This window comes from Brachypodium distachyon, chromosome 2 (assembly GCF_000005505.3).
Source record: "Brachypodium distachyon strain Bd21 chromosome 2, Brachypodium_distachyon_v3.0, whole genome shotgun sequence".
NCBI classification, from domain to species: domain Eukaryota; kingdom Viridiplantae; phylum Streptophyta; class Magnoliopsida; order Poales; family Poaceae; genus Brachypodium; species Brachypodium distachyon.
This window is the reverse complement of record NC_016132.3, coordinates 1,575,689-1,590,117: the sequence shown is the minus strand read 5'-3', so window position 1 is coordinate 1,590,117 and position 14,429 is coordinate 1,575,689. Positions and strand designations below refer to the sequence as shown.

The following is a 14,429-nucleotide window of genomic DNA, read 5'->3' as shown; positions in this document are numbered from 1 at the left end:
TACGATTTGGGGGCCGCCGTGGAGAAGCATCGGACGGCCGAAGCTAATGGCCGTGGAGAAGCATCGGACGACCGAAGCTAACGTAACATGCTTGGACTGGGTTCGGTAACACATGTTTGGAACGGAGAAAGTCAAACGATTCCTACGACTATAGATCTCATATCTAACGGTTGAAAATGATTGGGGTGATGTCGAGCAACGTGGAGGATCTCCTTGGTACCCCTCATATTACTTTTAGTGGATGCGTGTGTCGATTGTTGCAGAGGCCGGAAGACGTCCTCCTTTTTCAAAAAAAAATACAGCACGTGAAATTAAAGATTTAACCATGAACTCATACATATAATGTGCACATAGAAGTGGGAGGATCTACCGGATGTGATTGATTAAGAAATTTTGAGGCCAAATACAGGTTGGGAGTCATCCAGGGTGATCGAGCTAGCGCGGTGCCTGCTGGTCCGACCGACGCAGCATCGATCTCTGGTTCGAGTGTTCAACCGAGGCATGTACGCGCAGCCGAGCTAACAAAAGAGACGTGATTCCCGGATACCATCGTGCTATCCGGACTGCTGGCCCGTAATAGCCTGAGTCAAATCTATTTTCCTTGTTAGATCTTCACCATAAAACTTAGAATCTAACGGTCCGTATAATATTGATAATGTGGCTTAACATGGAGGATCCCCTCAGTGCCCCTCATATTGATTTTAGTAAATAATAGATATATGCTAATAGCCGAGAAAGTAAAATTTGACTTTTGTCGTATCATGGTTTTAAAAAGTCAAATTTTAGAGGCCGCTTAAACTTGGGCCTTTTGTACTACTGGCCCAAATGTCAGGAAGACAGAAACGGGCTGCCACTCAGCTTCAGATTTGGTGACTCTGCCAACCAGACAACCACCATTGGATTTGAAATATACAATCTGCAATCCTCGGTAGCTTTCTTGAAATCGGGTCTAGGTTCCAAAACACAGACCATTCGGATTTCGTGATCCATGGTAGAGATACAAGTAGAAATCGACTCAAGTCTCTGTTTTGAAACGAAGCCATTCAGTTCCAAACAGAGCTTAAAAGTCCACATCATTCAGTACTAGTATCATTTTTCTATAAAACGAGGAATAGCTCGTTTACTTTATTCATTCATCCCCATTAACGTTAACCAATACAATACCTTGCTTACTCTTCCCAATACAATACCCGAATGTAAAATTGTAGTAACAGCTGCTAGTATTTGAGTGTGGTACAATTCCCTTGATCTCAATTGGATCAAAATATGTGTATGCATCAGTAATTTAGTAGTATAACTATATGGTCACGATCGATTAACCGGCATCAGACGTCCATGTCGAGCACGAGAGGCGTGTCCCCTTTCTCGACGCTGAAGGTCTTGTGCATCTTCCCCGTGGCCGTCGAGAGCTGCACGACGTAGGAGCCGTGGTACCCCCTGAACTTGAAGTGCCCGTCGCTGTCGATCTTCCCGCGCGCGTGCGACGTCCACTCCCTCCTCAGATCTATGAACCTGCAGAAGCAATTGCACACAAAATCAGAACAATGTCGATCGATCTTAAGAGAATGATCGACTTATCTCTAACTAATAATCGGACAACTTAGATATAACAAAATCGGATGATCAAAGCAAAAGTTGCCCGTACCTTTCGCCGGCGTCGTTGACGGTGCCGTCGGCGTTGACGAGGCAGGCGTCCTGGCGCCACATGTGGCCCTGCATGAAACCCCAGAAGATGACGCCTTCAACGCCCGGGTGCGCGTACGCCTCCCGGAGCACCACCTCCAGGTCCTCAGCACGGAGATCCACGTCAGACTCACAGACGTCCAGCTCAGTCAGCCAGATAGGCAGGTCAGTAGTAGCCAGCTTGTCCAGCGCGTCACAGACAACTTCCCCAACAGGGTTAGTGACGTGTCCCTGAAGCCCAATGCCACCCACCGGGGCGCCCTTCTCCTGCAGCGCGTTGATCTGGGCAATGTACTTCTCCGGCGTCGCATTCGGGTCCATGCCGCCCTCGACATTGTAGTCGTTCACGAACAGCGTGGCGCCGGGATCGATCCGGGCCGTCTCCTTGAACATGAAGGCGTTGATGTCGTCGCCGAGGCGGGTCTGGAAGAAGCTGCCGTGGAGCATCTCATTGTTGACGTCGTAGTGCGGGAACCGGCCGGCGTAGCGCGTGAGGAGGCTGTTGAGCCGGGCCTGGACGGCGGCGTTGAGCCCGTCCTTGTCCAGGGCCTTGACCCACTGCTGCACCACGTTGTCCACGGCCCAGAAGATGCAGTGGCCGCGCACGGGCTTGCCGTGGGCGTCGCAGAAGTCGAGCAGCGCGTCCGTGTCGGCGTAGTTGAGCTGCCCTTGCGCCGGCTCCGTGTGGTACCATTTCAGCTCGTTCTCGAACACCGCCCAGTCGAAGTGCTTGGTGAAGAAGTCCACGAAGCCCTGGTCCTGGATCACGGCAGGGTTGATGCACGCCCCGAACGCGAAGCTCGTGTCCATCTGCATTACACGGATGGACGCGCCGGAGATCGCCGACGCCGATCCTGACCCCGCGCCGCCGAACTTGAGCACCACGTCACGCCTGCGCACCTGCATGCGTTCCACGTAGGTGTGCGATGTGTCAGTTTGGTTAGGAAGCTTGGTGCTCACGTGTCTGCCTGAACGGCGACCGGCTACCTAGTGGTAGTAAATCGTTGTCAGTTTGGAGGGGAGTCATTGCGTGCCATCGATGTGAGAGGCTTACCTTGTCAGTCTTCTTCTTGAGCTTCTTGAACCGGGCCTTGCGGTCCGTGGCGAACACCTGGAGATCCATCACCTTGACGTCGACGCCGGGGGGCGCGCCCTGGACGTGCACCATGGCGCCGGCCGCGGGGCACGCCTTGAGCCGGAACGCGCCCTTGAGCTCCGTCCACTTCCCGGCCTCGGCGCACACCACGCCGCCCTCGACCACAGAACACTTCTTCTTCCCCCCTTCCTTGTCTTCGTCTCCGACGCCGTTCCCATCAAGGCGAATGTTGACGCGCACCACGGCGTCCGTCACGGCGTCGCCATTATCGGCGCACCCGGCGCCGAGGCTGATCCAGCCGGCCACACGGTACGTGACCCGGGGCTTGAGCGCCGACGCCGGGATCGGCTGGCACAGGCCGTCCTCCTGGCATTCGCGGGAAGAGGCAAGAATGTACCTGCCGCTCGGCTTGTAGTCCTCGTTGATGCTCTCGGTGGGCACCATGGCCGGCTCCTCGACGCGCGCCGAGAGCTTGGTGCACGCGCCCAGCGGCGCCCACCCGGCGAGCCCGTCCTCCAGCGTGCTGTTCTTGATCAGGTTGGCGTCGAACACCACCTCGTGCTGAGCAGCGCAGCAAGCCATGGTGCAGCGAGCGCAGCCCATGGCGGGATCGAGGAAGCAGGGAAGCTACGGGCTTGGCTTGGCTTGTCGACGGTGGGTTCTTGCGGTGGTAGGACTGATCGCGGCGGCGGGCCGTATATAAAAGGCGGAAGGGTCGGCGGTCGGGATCACGGCGAAAATAGCTCAAAAGGCCGCACCCAACACTTGCAGAAAAATTTGTGAAAGCTCGAAGCAACCACCACTACCCCACTGATCTGTCTGAGAACGTCTTTTGTTGCTCTGTCTTCTCTGGTGCTTTTGAGTAACAGTAAAGCTTGCGCAAGGCCTCTCTGGACTACGGTGGGCTGGTGGTGGTAGAGACTAGTCTAGAGAGCAGGTGTGACTGGCGCGTGGCCCCACATGGCAGAGACGGAAGCGGGACGGCTGTTTGTGATAGGCTGCTGTTTTGCTTCTGGTAAGCATGATGATTACCGACGCCGGAAGCATGTGTCATTGGTTGATGATGATGATGGGGCCGTGCTAGCTTTTCTTGGCTTTGGGAAGAGACAACTAAAAGCGATTGAGCTACAGCATAATTTAGCTTGGTATACTAGTAATTAATTAATTAGTCGCGGGTGGCCCGTTATACATCAGGTCGATTAGATTAGATCAGAGACCAATCGGGGCTTAGATTCCACACATGCATGAACTTTCCATTATGTATATATCCTGGACATTTCATCCCTTCGATTTGGCTGTTTCGACTGTTAGCTAACGCTGCTGAAACTAGCAGTACTAACACGATATATAGGCTTGTGCGTAAATAACTAAATATATACATTTGTGATGAATTTTGTACTACTAGTAGCACGGATCAGAATTCAGAGGACAGGCGCCAGATTAACGTCGGACAACTTGTTCGATCGGCGGAAGATCAAAGGAGAGGGCGACGTATCCAACTTGCAGCCGCCCTCGCACTAAACCATGAGGAACTGAGGACGGCGGGCGATCGACAAGGATATAGTGGGCCGGCCGGGCGGCCGGAGATCGTTTAATTATGCGTAGGGCGTCGAATTACAAGGCTTCAAGACTCAAGCATCGAGATCGATTGGCTGAAAACAAGGCTTCCATTTGGCTGTAAGCCTGTAAAATGTGAACGCACTGGCTAGCCTGACATTGTGGCTGACAACATGCATGGATCTTTGCTGCGCCAATGGCGATATACGCGTGCGTGCGTTGCGTGACGGGCCAAGCAAGCTAGCCACGATGATTGACGAGAGGAAGAGGGGAAGATCGGGTGCATGGATTCGGCGTTTCGGCCTGCATGGGAACGGCGTGCAGTTTCGGGATCGATCTCGATCGGGCCTGTCACGCTCGTGGTACGTTCTTTTTTCCCCCAGTAGTAGATAGCTTTACCACGCGTGTAATGTGTATGGAACTATGGATGCCCATGTCGTAGTGTAGTACTCCGTATTGTTTTTTCTGAACCTGTCACGTCTTTTTTTCCTTTCTGATTCTGATGGCGCATGTTTGTTTGTTGAGTGCAACGAAACGATCGGAGAGAGGCGAAGGAAAGTCAACCAGACGTCCCTCCGAAGCTACGCACCACGACACGATCCTACTGCCATGCATATGTATATGCATCCAAGAGGCACCGACTCTCAATATGGGTCCAGGACTCCAGGCCCTCCTAATTCAGGGCAGATTTTTTTTTTTTGAGTGGAAGGAGCTTTTTTTTTTTTTTTGAGAAGGCAGATGGGGAACTGATTTGTTGTTGGGCTTACGGCCATCATCTGCTTTCGGCCGTGGTGTTCCTTGTGCGAGCGATGCATTTATACTAGGCATTGGGTCGCTTGTGGTTTTTAGTGTTTCCTCCGAAACTGGATCTGGATGGGCTCGAAATGGGCTACTCTAATGAGAATGTCAAGATTTGCCTCACAAGTTTGGGCCGCTCAAGTCCCTAGCTGCTGCCTGCTATGCCAACGCCATTCCCTGCCCATTGCAAACGTGAGATAAATTATCGATTCCAAAAATAATTTAGGAATAATTATCCCTCGAACAAAAGTTGCTCACACATAGTAGTACTCCTCTCAAGTTATGTATTGAAGGAATTTCATAAGTTTGTTAATCTGTAGAATTTGATTTTTCCATATGATGTTTTTGAATCGATGATAAGACCATCAAAATTTCTATAGATGCCTCGGTGAAAAAAAATTAGATTGTTTGCATACTGACAAACAATGGCATAAAACTCCTACCAAGATGCTATACCTCGTGTATTTTTTTTCTTAGTCTTGCATGCACCACCTGCAAAAATTCTTCTTGTGAGCGTGCAGAGCACCACATGCATGCATGATCACATCTGCAAACTCACGCTTACTGCAAACTAAGTGTATTCTGTGTTCTTTTGTAATCTTGCAGGTAAGTTGGCATAGGTGGCCTATTACCTACTATTTCAGTGTGAAACCGGCGTATGACTTACCTTAGCACCCACTAACTATATGGTTATCGGATAATTTTGCTTTACGTGGAGTTGGAACAAATCCAGGATGCCCTGTTTTTTGGCCCAGCGAGAGAGGATGGATCGATGGAACTGGGATTCCGGGAATCACACCAATCACCCAGAGCATCTTCCTATCACTTTCTCATCTTTCACGCGCAAACGCTTGACTTTGACTTCTCCGACCACGCTGCGAAGTCTTTTGGTTTCTACAGGGTGTTTTTACCAATGAGAGGACAGTCTTTTATGTATACCTCGATATTAAAGATGCATCCTGGTTTTGTTTCAACCATACAGGTCGCTTTATATCAGGCATCTAGTATGCATAATACTCAAATATAGGATTTTTTGATTTGAATTATATTTTCTATTCCCTCCGTCCAACAAAGATGTCTCAACTTTGACTTAAATTTGAATGCATCTATATACTAAGTCATATCTAAATACATCCAATTTTTACAAACTTGAGACATCGTTTGTTGGACGGAGGGAGTATGAGATTTGAAGAATTTAGGAATTTTTCCTGAGTTCTGTTCATTTGTAGGATAGAATCTTGTAGGAATTTTTCTAAAGATTCTTTTGCACTAGTACATTTTTATAGATTTATGTGACTCGAACGTTAGAAAGATTTCACGTTTTGTTCGTATGGTACAATGCAATCAAACAAAGTTTTGTGCAAATTCAAGTGAGCCTGATAGGGCAATCTTGTTGTTACTCATTGATGTGTTTTTAAAATCCTGCGTATCAAATTGCCTGAAAAATCTCAGAAAACCAAAGACTTATGTTACCATTAATTCTGTACAAAAAAGGGTTAAATGTTCCCTTTATTACAAGGCAATTTGTAAAATTGTCAGAAAACCAAAGACTTGGATATTACAAGGCCCAAAACTTCAGGAAATGTAAAAAAAAAGAGAGGTAAAATTGTCACCCCAAACATTACATGCGACAGCATGGACGCAGACCGAAGAACACCTAAACCTTAGCAGAAGAAGAAAGATTACAACAAAGGATACGAATTAAACCAAAGAATTCCTTAAGCACTTTGCTCGATCGACCGAACGCCTCTTTGCCGCTGCTCGCGGATGCGTCTCGCGCATGCTCGGCGAGCAGCGAGGGCCGCTCAAAGTTCACCAAAAGCCAGTTACCGGCTTGAAACACACATTTATAATGTACACAGACAGACAGACTATTGCTGAAAAAACTTAATTTGCAGGTGATCTTTCCACCTGATGTACGGCTGCTGCATCTTTGGCTAGTTGGCCTTGACGATGCACGCAGGTTCTGAATCTCTTAACCGGTCATGTCGAACATGCCCTGGGAGAGCTCGTCGTCCACCTGGAAGTCCATGTCCGGGTTGCCGAGGAACCACAGCGGCGTCGCCGGAGTCAGCGCGACCGGTGGCGGCGGTGCGTCTGAAATGTCGTTCAGAACACAAGACGGTGAGAATTTCAGAACAGAACACTTTCAGAAACATACAGTAGTATAATGTTCAGATGCTTACTCTGCAGCAGTGGGAGGCTGTTGCTGCTGCTGTAGGCGGCATGGATGAGGGGCACGAAGTCGGCCTCTTGGAGGCTGTGGCGATTCTCGTACGCCTCCAGGCACAGCTGCTGCACGTACATCTGCGAAAGATTGAATGTCAGCGGGGTTTTAAAACTGTTATCGCCGGCGTTCTTGACGAAGGCAGGCAGGCAGAGAAGAAGTGGCTGCTTACCCTCTGGGGCCTGGTCAGCTGCTGCGGCGCGCACTCGGCGCCGCCGAACTCGACCCTGACGAGCTCGAAGATGGAGTTCACGTAAATGGTGGCGCCGGCGCCGGAGTAGGCGTACACCTTTTCGCCGGCGTCGCACTTTTTGGCGTGGCTCGTGGTCACCTCCCAGAGCCTGTCAGTCATCCCGTCGCCCAGAATCTGCTCAACCCAAGAACGAAAAAACAGAGCAATCGCCAATCAGAATCCATCCCCGCCAAGCTTTTCGGAGAACAACAATGGAGGAATCACTCACCGCGCGGAGCATGTCGGGCTTGACGGTGAGCATCCGGAGGAACTCCTGGACGGTCTTGACGCGGTGCTGCGCCAGCTTCCGGTGGAAGGCGCCTTCCTTGCCGATCTTCTCCAGCCGCCACACGTCGTCCCCGAGCTCCGGAGGGTAGTGCTTCCTGTACAGCTCCCCACGGTGGTCTCTGACATTGAAGGCCTCAGTCATGGCCTCCGCGATCCTCCCTGGACTGCCATTGGAGACCACGCGGGCGCCGATCCGGAACTTGCGGCAGCGGAGCCATGAGGAGTTGTCGGTGAACTGGAGCTCGCCCACGGTGGCGCAGCCGTCGCCGCGCATGGTGAGCGCGACGTCGCCCGTGAGCAAGGGACGCTTGCCTGCCCGCTCCTTGACGACGCCCATGGCGAACTCGGCCGCCGACGCGCACTCCTCGCGCCCGTCCGGCGGGAAGTCGCCGGAGAGCGGGACGAGCTCGACGCGCAGGAACTGCGGGCACGGGCATGGCGAGCCCGTGTCGGCGTCCACGAGGATCACCTGCAGCGGGTCCCCGTTGCAGTCCTCGATCTTGCTCCCCGTGAAGATCGGCAGCTGCGGCGGGTTCTTGAAGGCCAGCTTCCATGTCGCCGGCTCCGTTGATGGCGCCCGTGGGGGAGTCTCCGGTGGCGATCTCTCCGTGTACCTCGGGCTGCGCACCAGCCCCGCCTGGATCTCCTCCTGCACCTGGACGCACGCCATGGACAAAAAATCAGAGCAATTAGAACTCAGAACAGAGCACTTGGATTCAAGGAACAGAGGAAGGACGATTTGGGACGCTTACCACTCGGCGGAGGAGAGGCTCGAGCACCATGAACACATTCTGCACTTGCTTCATCAGCATGGCCTCCCGGATCACCCTGAAAATGAATCCCAAACACGCTTAAGACGAAAGCTTCTTCCACGGAGCAAGACGCAAGAACAAGAACAAGAAAACGAGAGCTCACGAGGAGAAGGACGGCAAGCGGTGCACCCGCTTCTGGCCGGGCTGGTCGGAGTCCTGCTCGTCGTGCTCGTAGCTATCGTGGAGCCGCTTTGCCGCCATCGCTCGCTGCTATGCTAGCTACCCAGATGGAACACTTGTCTGTTTCTTTCTGTGTATATTATTCTCGAGTGAGAAGAAGAAGAGGGGATCGATCGAGGATTCGAGGTGAGTTTTGCTCGATGGGGAGGAGAGACTGGCCGTTTATATAGCCAGCCGCAATGCGGGCGGCGATGGGAAGATGAGGGGAAGGTTCCAGGAAGGTGTGAGGAAGAAGGGTTTTGCTCCAGTTCTTACTTGGGAGTGTCCGGTCGAGTGATGCTGATGCAATGTCTCTATGTCATAGACTCGTATCGTAGCAATATGGTCAAGTCGCCGTCGACGTCGACGTCGATGGATCGTCCCGGCATTCTCCGGCGACATATGCTTTGGCCTTTCGGTTTGCACGGCTGAGCATCCGGTGATATGGATCATAAGCTATTGCGGGCCGTCGTTTCTACAGAAATGACATGTTCTTCTTAGGTGCATTTTAACTCCTTTTTTCTGTTGATGTATACGTGTGGGGGTCAAAGAATGGAGCCACACGAATGGAAAGCAAATATTTGAAGAACCGAATTTACTTTGCTTGCCGAGGCATTTACTTATGTCCAAACATGGGAGACGGTTTAATCAGGCTATGATTTCTGAATGAATAATTCTGGGTAATCAACGTTGGGTACTTATGTCCAGACGAATTGTCTGTCAGCAGTATTGGGAAATTGTCAAGAAGTTCTCCCATCCCATACCATGTACATGAAAACTTTTGAATTTGGGAAGACAATATTCTGGACGAACTCGGGAAATTTCTGAAGAAAGTATCTTTGCCAAGTGACCAACTAAATAAACTAACCGATGGTCTAAGTCAACCGACAGAGATAGAGTAACTGACACACTGACACGCAGCATAAGAACTAAAGTCCACTCCATCTGCAACTGCTATACCGGTGTTAGGTTACGCTTAATTCAGTTCAGTTAACCTCACTATATACAATAGTATGTCCTGCTAGTACTCCTAACAAGTAACAACTCTCCTGCTGTCTCACTACTAATTTTGTGCTCTGAAATCTGAATATGGGATAGCGCGCCAGCAACCAAACAGGAACAGAATACATATATATATACATACATACATACATATACATATACATATATATATACATATACATACACATATATATATAAGACTCATCAAATGCGCTGAGATTTGTTTCATGGAGCGTTCAAGTTCAACTGCTGAGATGGTGATTTAAGTTTGTGAGGCTGCACTAAACATACTCATGTACTACTCCTCTCTTGCAAGTAGTAGTATTTTCTGGATATTAGTGATGCACGGAAGATGCGTTAAACCGCCATTAGGTGGGCTTGAAACGTCATTTTTGTAACGCAACCAGACTTGGATCGGGTCTTTCTTTCTCTCCAACACACTTCATTATAAGTCTACGGCGTACAGTTCGATCGAGGCCATGACTGGACTTTGGCTAGCTAGTACTACTCCTATACTAAGAAGCCACGACCACTTGACCATCGGAAGCTAATAATTAAGCTTTGTTCAGACCCAAGGCTGCCTTCGATCTCCTCATCAAACCCAAAATTATCACGCCAATTGGCCTGGGGGGTTCAGTTCACGCGGTTACGCGTGACACGGCGCATCGGCGGCTAATTGGCCTGGGAGCATTTCAGTATAGTATCGTGGCACGAGACGCGTTAGATCACACGTAGGACAACAAGACCTTGACTCGCAACATGCTCACCCGTACACTTGTTAGATTTGATCGAGGCCCCATGCTGTGGCCCGACGTGTGTGGTCACAATCGCCCGGGCAGCACTTCTCTTTGGTGCCGATCGAGTTGTGGCACCGTATGCTTTGGTTTTGTTGTTCAACAACAAAGGGTAAAAGCCTTTGTTGCGAACGCGGGGGGCCTTCTCCAGTGCACGCGGTGTTCTTGTGTTGTGAACGTGCTAGGATAGAAACAAGGTACACTACACTCATGTGCTAGGTCCGAGGCCTTGCCAAGCTAGCAGAGAAAAGGGTCTCGGACTTGGTTTCGACAGCAATCAGAGAAGATCCAGACCACCATGGATGGGGCTTCGGTCACAAAACGCGTAGCAAGACTTGTAGCATTATACTGTCTCCCCGGTCAAGATCTAGAAATAATGTACAAACAAATACTTCAGTACTATCAACTATAGCATATTTGGGTTCTGTATAATTTTTTTAGGCTCGCAGTTGACAGGTAGGTGTAGTATCTCCGACCTGGATTTCCCAAGGGACAAAGTCGTTATCGCCGTTGGTGGAGGAGTAGTTGAGGCCGTGGATGGATGGATGGATGCTCATGTCAAGTGTGTCGCTTTCTTGTTCAGAATCTCCATGTCAGTCCTACGACGCGTGTAGACTTCACGGGGCATATCCATCAATTCTTTTTCGTTGCAGTGCACATCTTGCCTTCTTGCTTTTCATTTCCTCTCTCTTCTCTTGTTTGTGAGAAAAGAAGGGTATGCTATTGCTAGATTTTGAAGCAAGAGACGTTCTGAAATGAGTTTATTTACAGTGCAGAAATAAAATAGGAACATAACACATGACTGCTCGCACAGCCACAAATGCCTGCAAAACTCAGAACTTGCTAGTAACAGATCAATATGGAAATAATGCGCCAGGAATCTCGAAAGGGAGTTCCTCCGGTTCCAATTCGAACCGAAAAAGATCCGTTTACCCGAAAAAAGAAAAAAAATGATCCGTTCAATGTCTCCTGCTATGCGGGTCAAATTAAACAAGTGCAGAAAATGCCAAGGTCTTGTCAGGCTAACAATAACAACAATATGCAAGGAAACAAAGTCGGTACCTTAAATTATTGAGCCTGAAGCAAGCTGAAGTCTGTACTAGTTCGTTCTAGTCCTTGGTCTTTAGCCAGTGTTGAGTGACCTTTCCTCATTCCGAAGAACCATACATGACTGTTGAATAGTGATAGAGTACAAGAGACAAACGGAGTACTACTTGACAATTTCATGTTGTGCTTTTATGAAGGGCATGAAATAGGAAAAATGATAAACAGTAACTGTTTCTATGTCACGATGATATCCATCAGCCGTTGTCCGATAAAGATTTTCATCCAGTTCCCAAGTTGCATGAACAATGTCATGTACGTCTATATAGGATGGTTTCTTGACAACGAATTTCTCAGATGTCCGAGGCAAAACAAAACCATATTTAACATATATGCTCACGGTCAAAAGATAAAGACGGCGTGCTTACCTTAATTAATTGTGAATATTACTTTTCGATACGTTTCTTAACTATTTTGTACTAATGCGAGTGGTGATTTATATGCTCCTCTGTCCAATCTAGCAGTATAGCCGCCCGCCACACGGGATGGAGCTAGCCGATCAAGTACATCAGAAAAGCAAACGGGATCTCACATGTTTAAAAAATCCAAATCAAATTCTAAGTAAAAATTTAAACTCGCAAAATCAATCACAAACAGGATCTCGCTAGCATCCAAACCGTACATCACATAGAAACCCATCAGCCGCTGTCCGAAACAATATTGCAAAAATAATTGGAGATGGAGCAGTCACCACTCACCACCTCAGTCTCACGCAAGTACAGATCATATCGACGGCACACGACGTACCCCAACCAATCAAAGACGCCGTTGCCCCAACGGTCCGTACTCGTGTCCCGCTTGTCCTTTTCGATCCACCGTGTGATGAAATTTTTTAACGATCTGTTTGTAAATTAATCCTTGCCGTCGTTATTATATACTACGTGGTCTTGTGTACAATGCTCTACCTGCGTTAAGACACGTACGAAAGCCAGCCGGTTATGCCGGATCTTTGGAAGAAAAGAAATCCACGTGAATTGTCACCGTGACAGCACGTACGAAAGTGCAAATTTTACTGATCGATTTTTTGAAAAATAAACCATGCATAAATAATCTCCTGATTCCAAATGTAATCGTAGACACATGATCTAGTGGACGGAGTTTTTTCTTTCTATTTCTCCTGATCAATTGATCATTTACGAGAACAAAATATTTTTTGCCTCATAACTTGTCGGAAAGTATACGGATGATCTCTTAATTTTTTTATATACTTTTCGTGCTTCAACTGTGTGGAGCCACATCGGTGTTGACGTGGCATGATTTCGGACCGAGACTTCGCACATCACCCGCCAAGCTAGCATCCGATTGACTAAAACGGTGAATTTGTTGCACCAGTCCGAAACTATCCGAAGCCGTGTACTTGGAGTCACGGTGTCTCAAAATCAGCCGAAAACTCCAAAAAAAAGTGGTCTATAGCCCACAAAAACGGTCAAAACGGTGATTTTTCTGCACCGGCACGAAACTGCTCGAAGCTGTGTATCCGGGGTCACGGTATTTCGAAATCGGCCGGTAACCCAAAAAACGTGGGGTATAGTCCACGAAAATTGTGAATTTTCTGCACCGGTCCGAAACTGCCCGAAGCCGTGTACTTGGCGTCACGGTATCTCAAAATCGCTCGAGAACTCAAAAGTGTGTGCTATAGCTCACGAAAATAGTCAAAACAGTGAATTTTCTGCATCTGCCCGAAAAATGTCCGAAATCGAGTACCGGAGTCGCTGTATTATTTTTGCATTGATCGATGCACACAACTATAAATCATTAAAAAACGGACATAAACGGGCGACTAAAAAAGAAGCTAGCAAGTAGCAAGAGCTTTAGCGACAAAGTGGCAAGTATTGGACAAAACCATGCCACATCAATACTTATACCCTTTTGGAGGAGACGAGAGACCATTAGTGTTTTTTTCTATAGTTGCAAGACGGGAAGTATAAACAAAAAAGTTGAGTGACGAGGGACAAAAATATATTTCCCTTTTTTTTCAAATGAAATTTTCATCCAGTAAATTTTAGTCGGTAAGTAGTAGGAATATTTGGCAGGTACATGTAAGTATGACTGTGCATATGAGTCGGTGCGTTGCATTTGGCAGGTGATAGCAGCCTAGCTAGCATGCAGGAGCAACGTTCCAAATTGCATCGCAGGAGCCACGGAGGCCAGCAGATACGTATATATACTCACTCGTTCATGTCGACACAAGAAAAGCTGCAAACCAGCTGGTGATAAGCTAAAAAATATATTCGGAAAGAAGTATCTAGTGATATAGGTATACATATAGTAATCTAAAAAAAGACAGTGCTATATGGTGCTCGTGCAATATTAGGATGACCAAGGTGCACACCTAAAATAGACAAGTATTGGTTCCCGCTTTTTAAAAAGGCAAATTTTGATCTCCTACAGCACGTCGAGCATTCGCCCCGCACGGTCTTCTGCCTCGTGCCTCGTCAAGCACCTCCCCCGATTGGCCGATCCCGTGAACGTTGCCCCTTCATGCGGGCAGAAAGTGTCAGCGCTAGGATAACAAAGCAAGCACCAATTTTTTTTCTTGGCTAATTTAGAGAGGATTTAGAGAGATAAAGTGTGTACTTGTACAAGTATATTTGCTTTTCTCAAAAGCAAAAGCAAAAAAGTTACAAAACCTGCTTTTTCCTCCTGTGCAGATTCGATCTTTCTTACTCCTCCCAGT

General features: G+C 48.5%; 2 protein-coding genes across 2 annotated transcripts; both read right to left on the bottom strand.

The window, feature by feature from the left end:
• Positions 1 to 1,092: 1,092 nt before the first annotated feature.
• LOC100827470 (anti-sigma-I factor RsgI6) lies at positions 1,093 to 3,556 on the bottom strand. The gene is made up of 3 exons (XM_010232120.3): positions 2,738 to 3,556; positions 1,646 to 2,583; positions 1,093 to 1,512 (listed from the first exon to the last, which is right to left on the bottom strand). Exons 1-3 carry the CDS (start codon positions 3,380 to 3,382, stop codon positions 1,326 to 1,328), a joined length of 1,770 nt encoding a protein of 589 aa, XP_010230422.1. The 5' UTR covers positions 3,383 to 3,556; the 3' UTR covers positions 1,093 to 1,325.
• Positions 3,557 to 6,580: 3,024 nt separating this feature from the next.
• On the bottom strand, positions 6,581 to 9,106 carry LOC100825599 (protein SAR DEFICIENT 1). Its single transcript, XM_003568121.4, has 6 exons — positions 8,797 to 9,106; positions 8,634 to 8,709; positions 7,823 to 8,536; positions 7,534 to 7,728; positions 7,321 to 7,441; positions 6,581 to 7,231 (listed from the first exon to the last, which is right to left on the bottom strand). Exons 1-6 carry the CDS (start codon positions 8,892 to 8,894, stop codon positions 7,110 to 7,112), a joined length of 1,326 nt encoding a protein of 441 aa, XP_003568169.1. The 5' UTR covers positions 8,895 to 9,106; the 3' UTR covers positions 6,581 to 7,109.
• Positions 9,107 to 14,429: the final 5,323 nt, after the last annotated feature.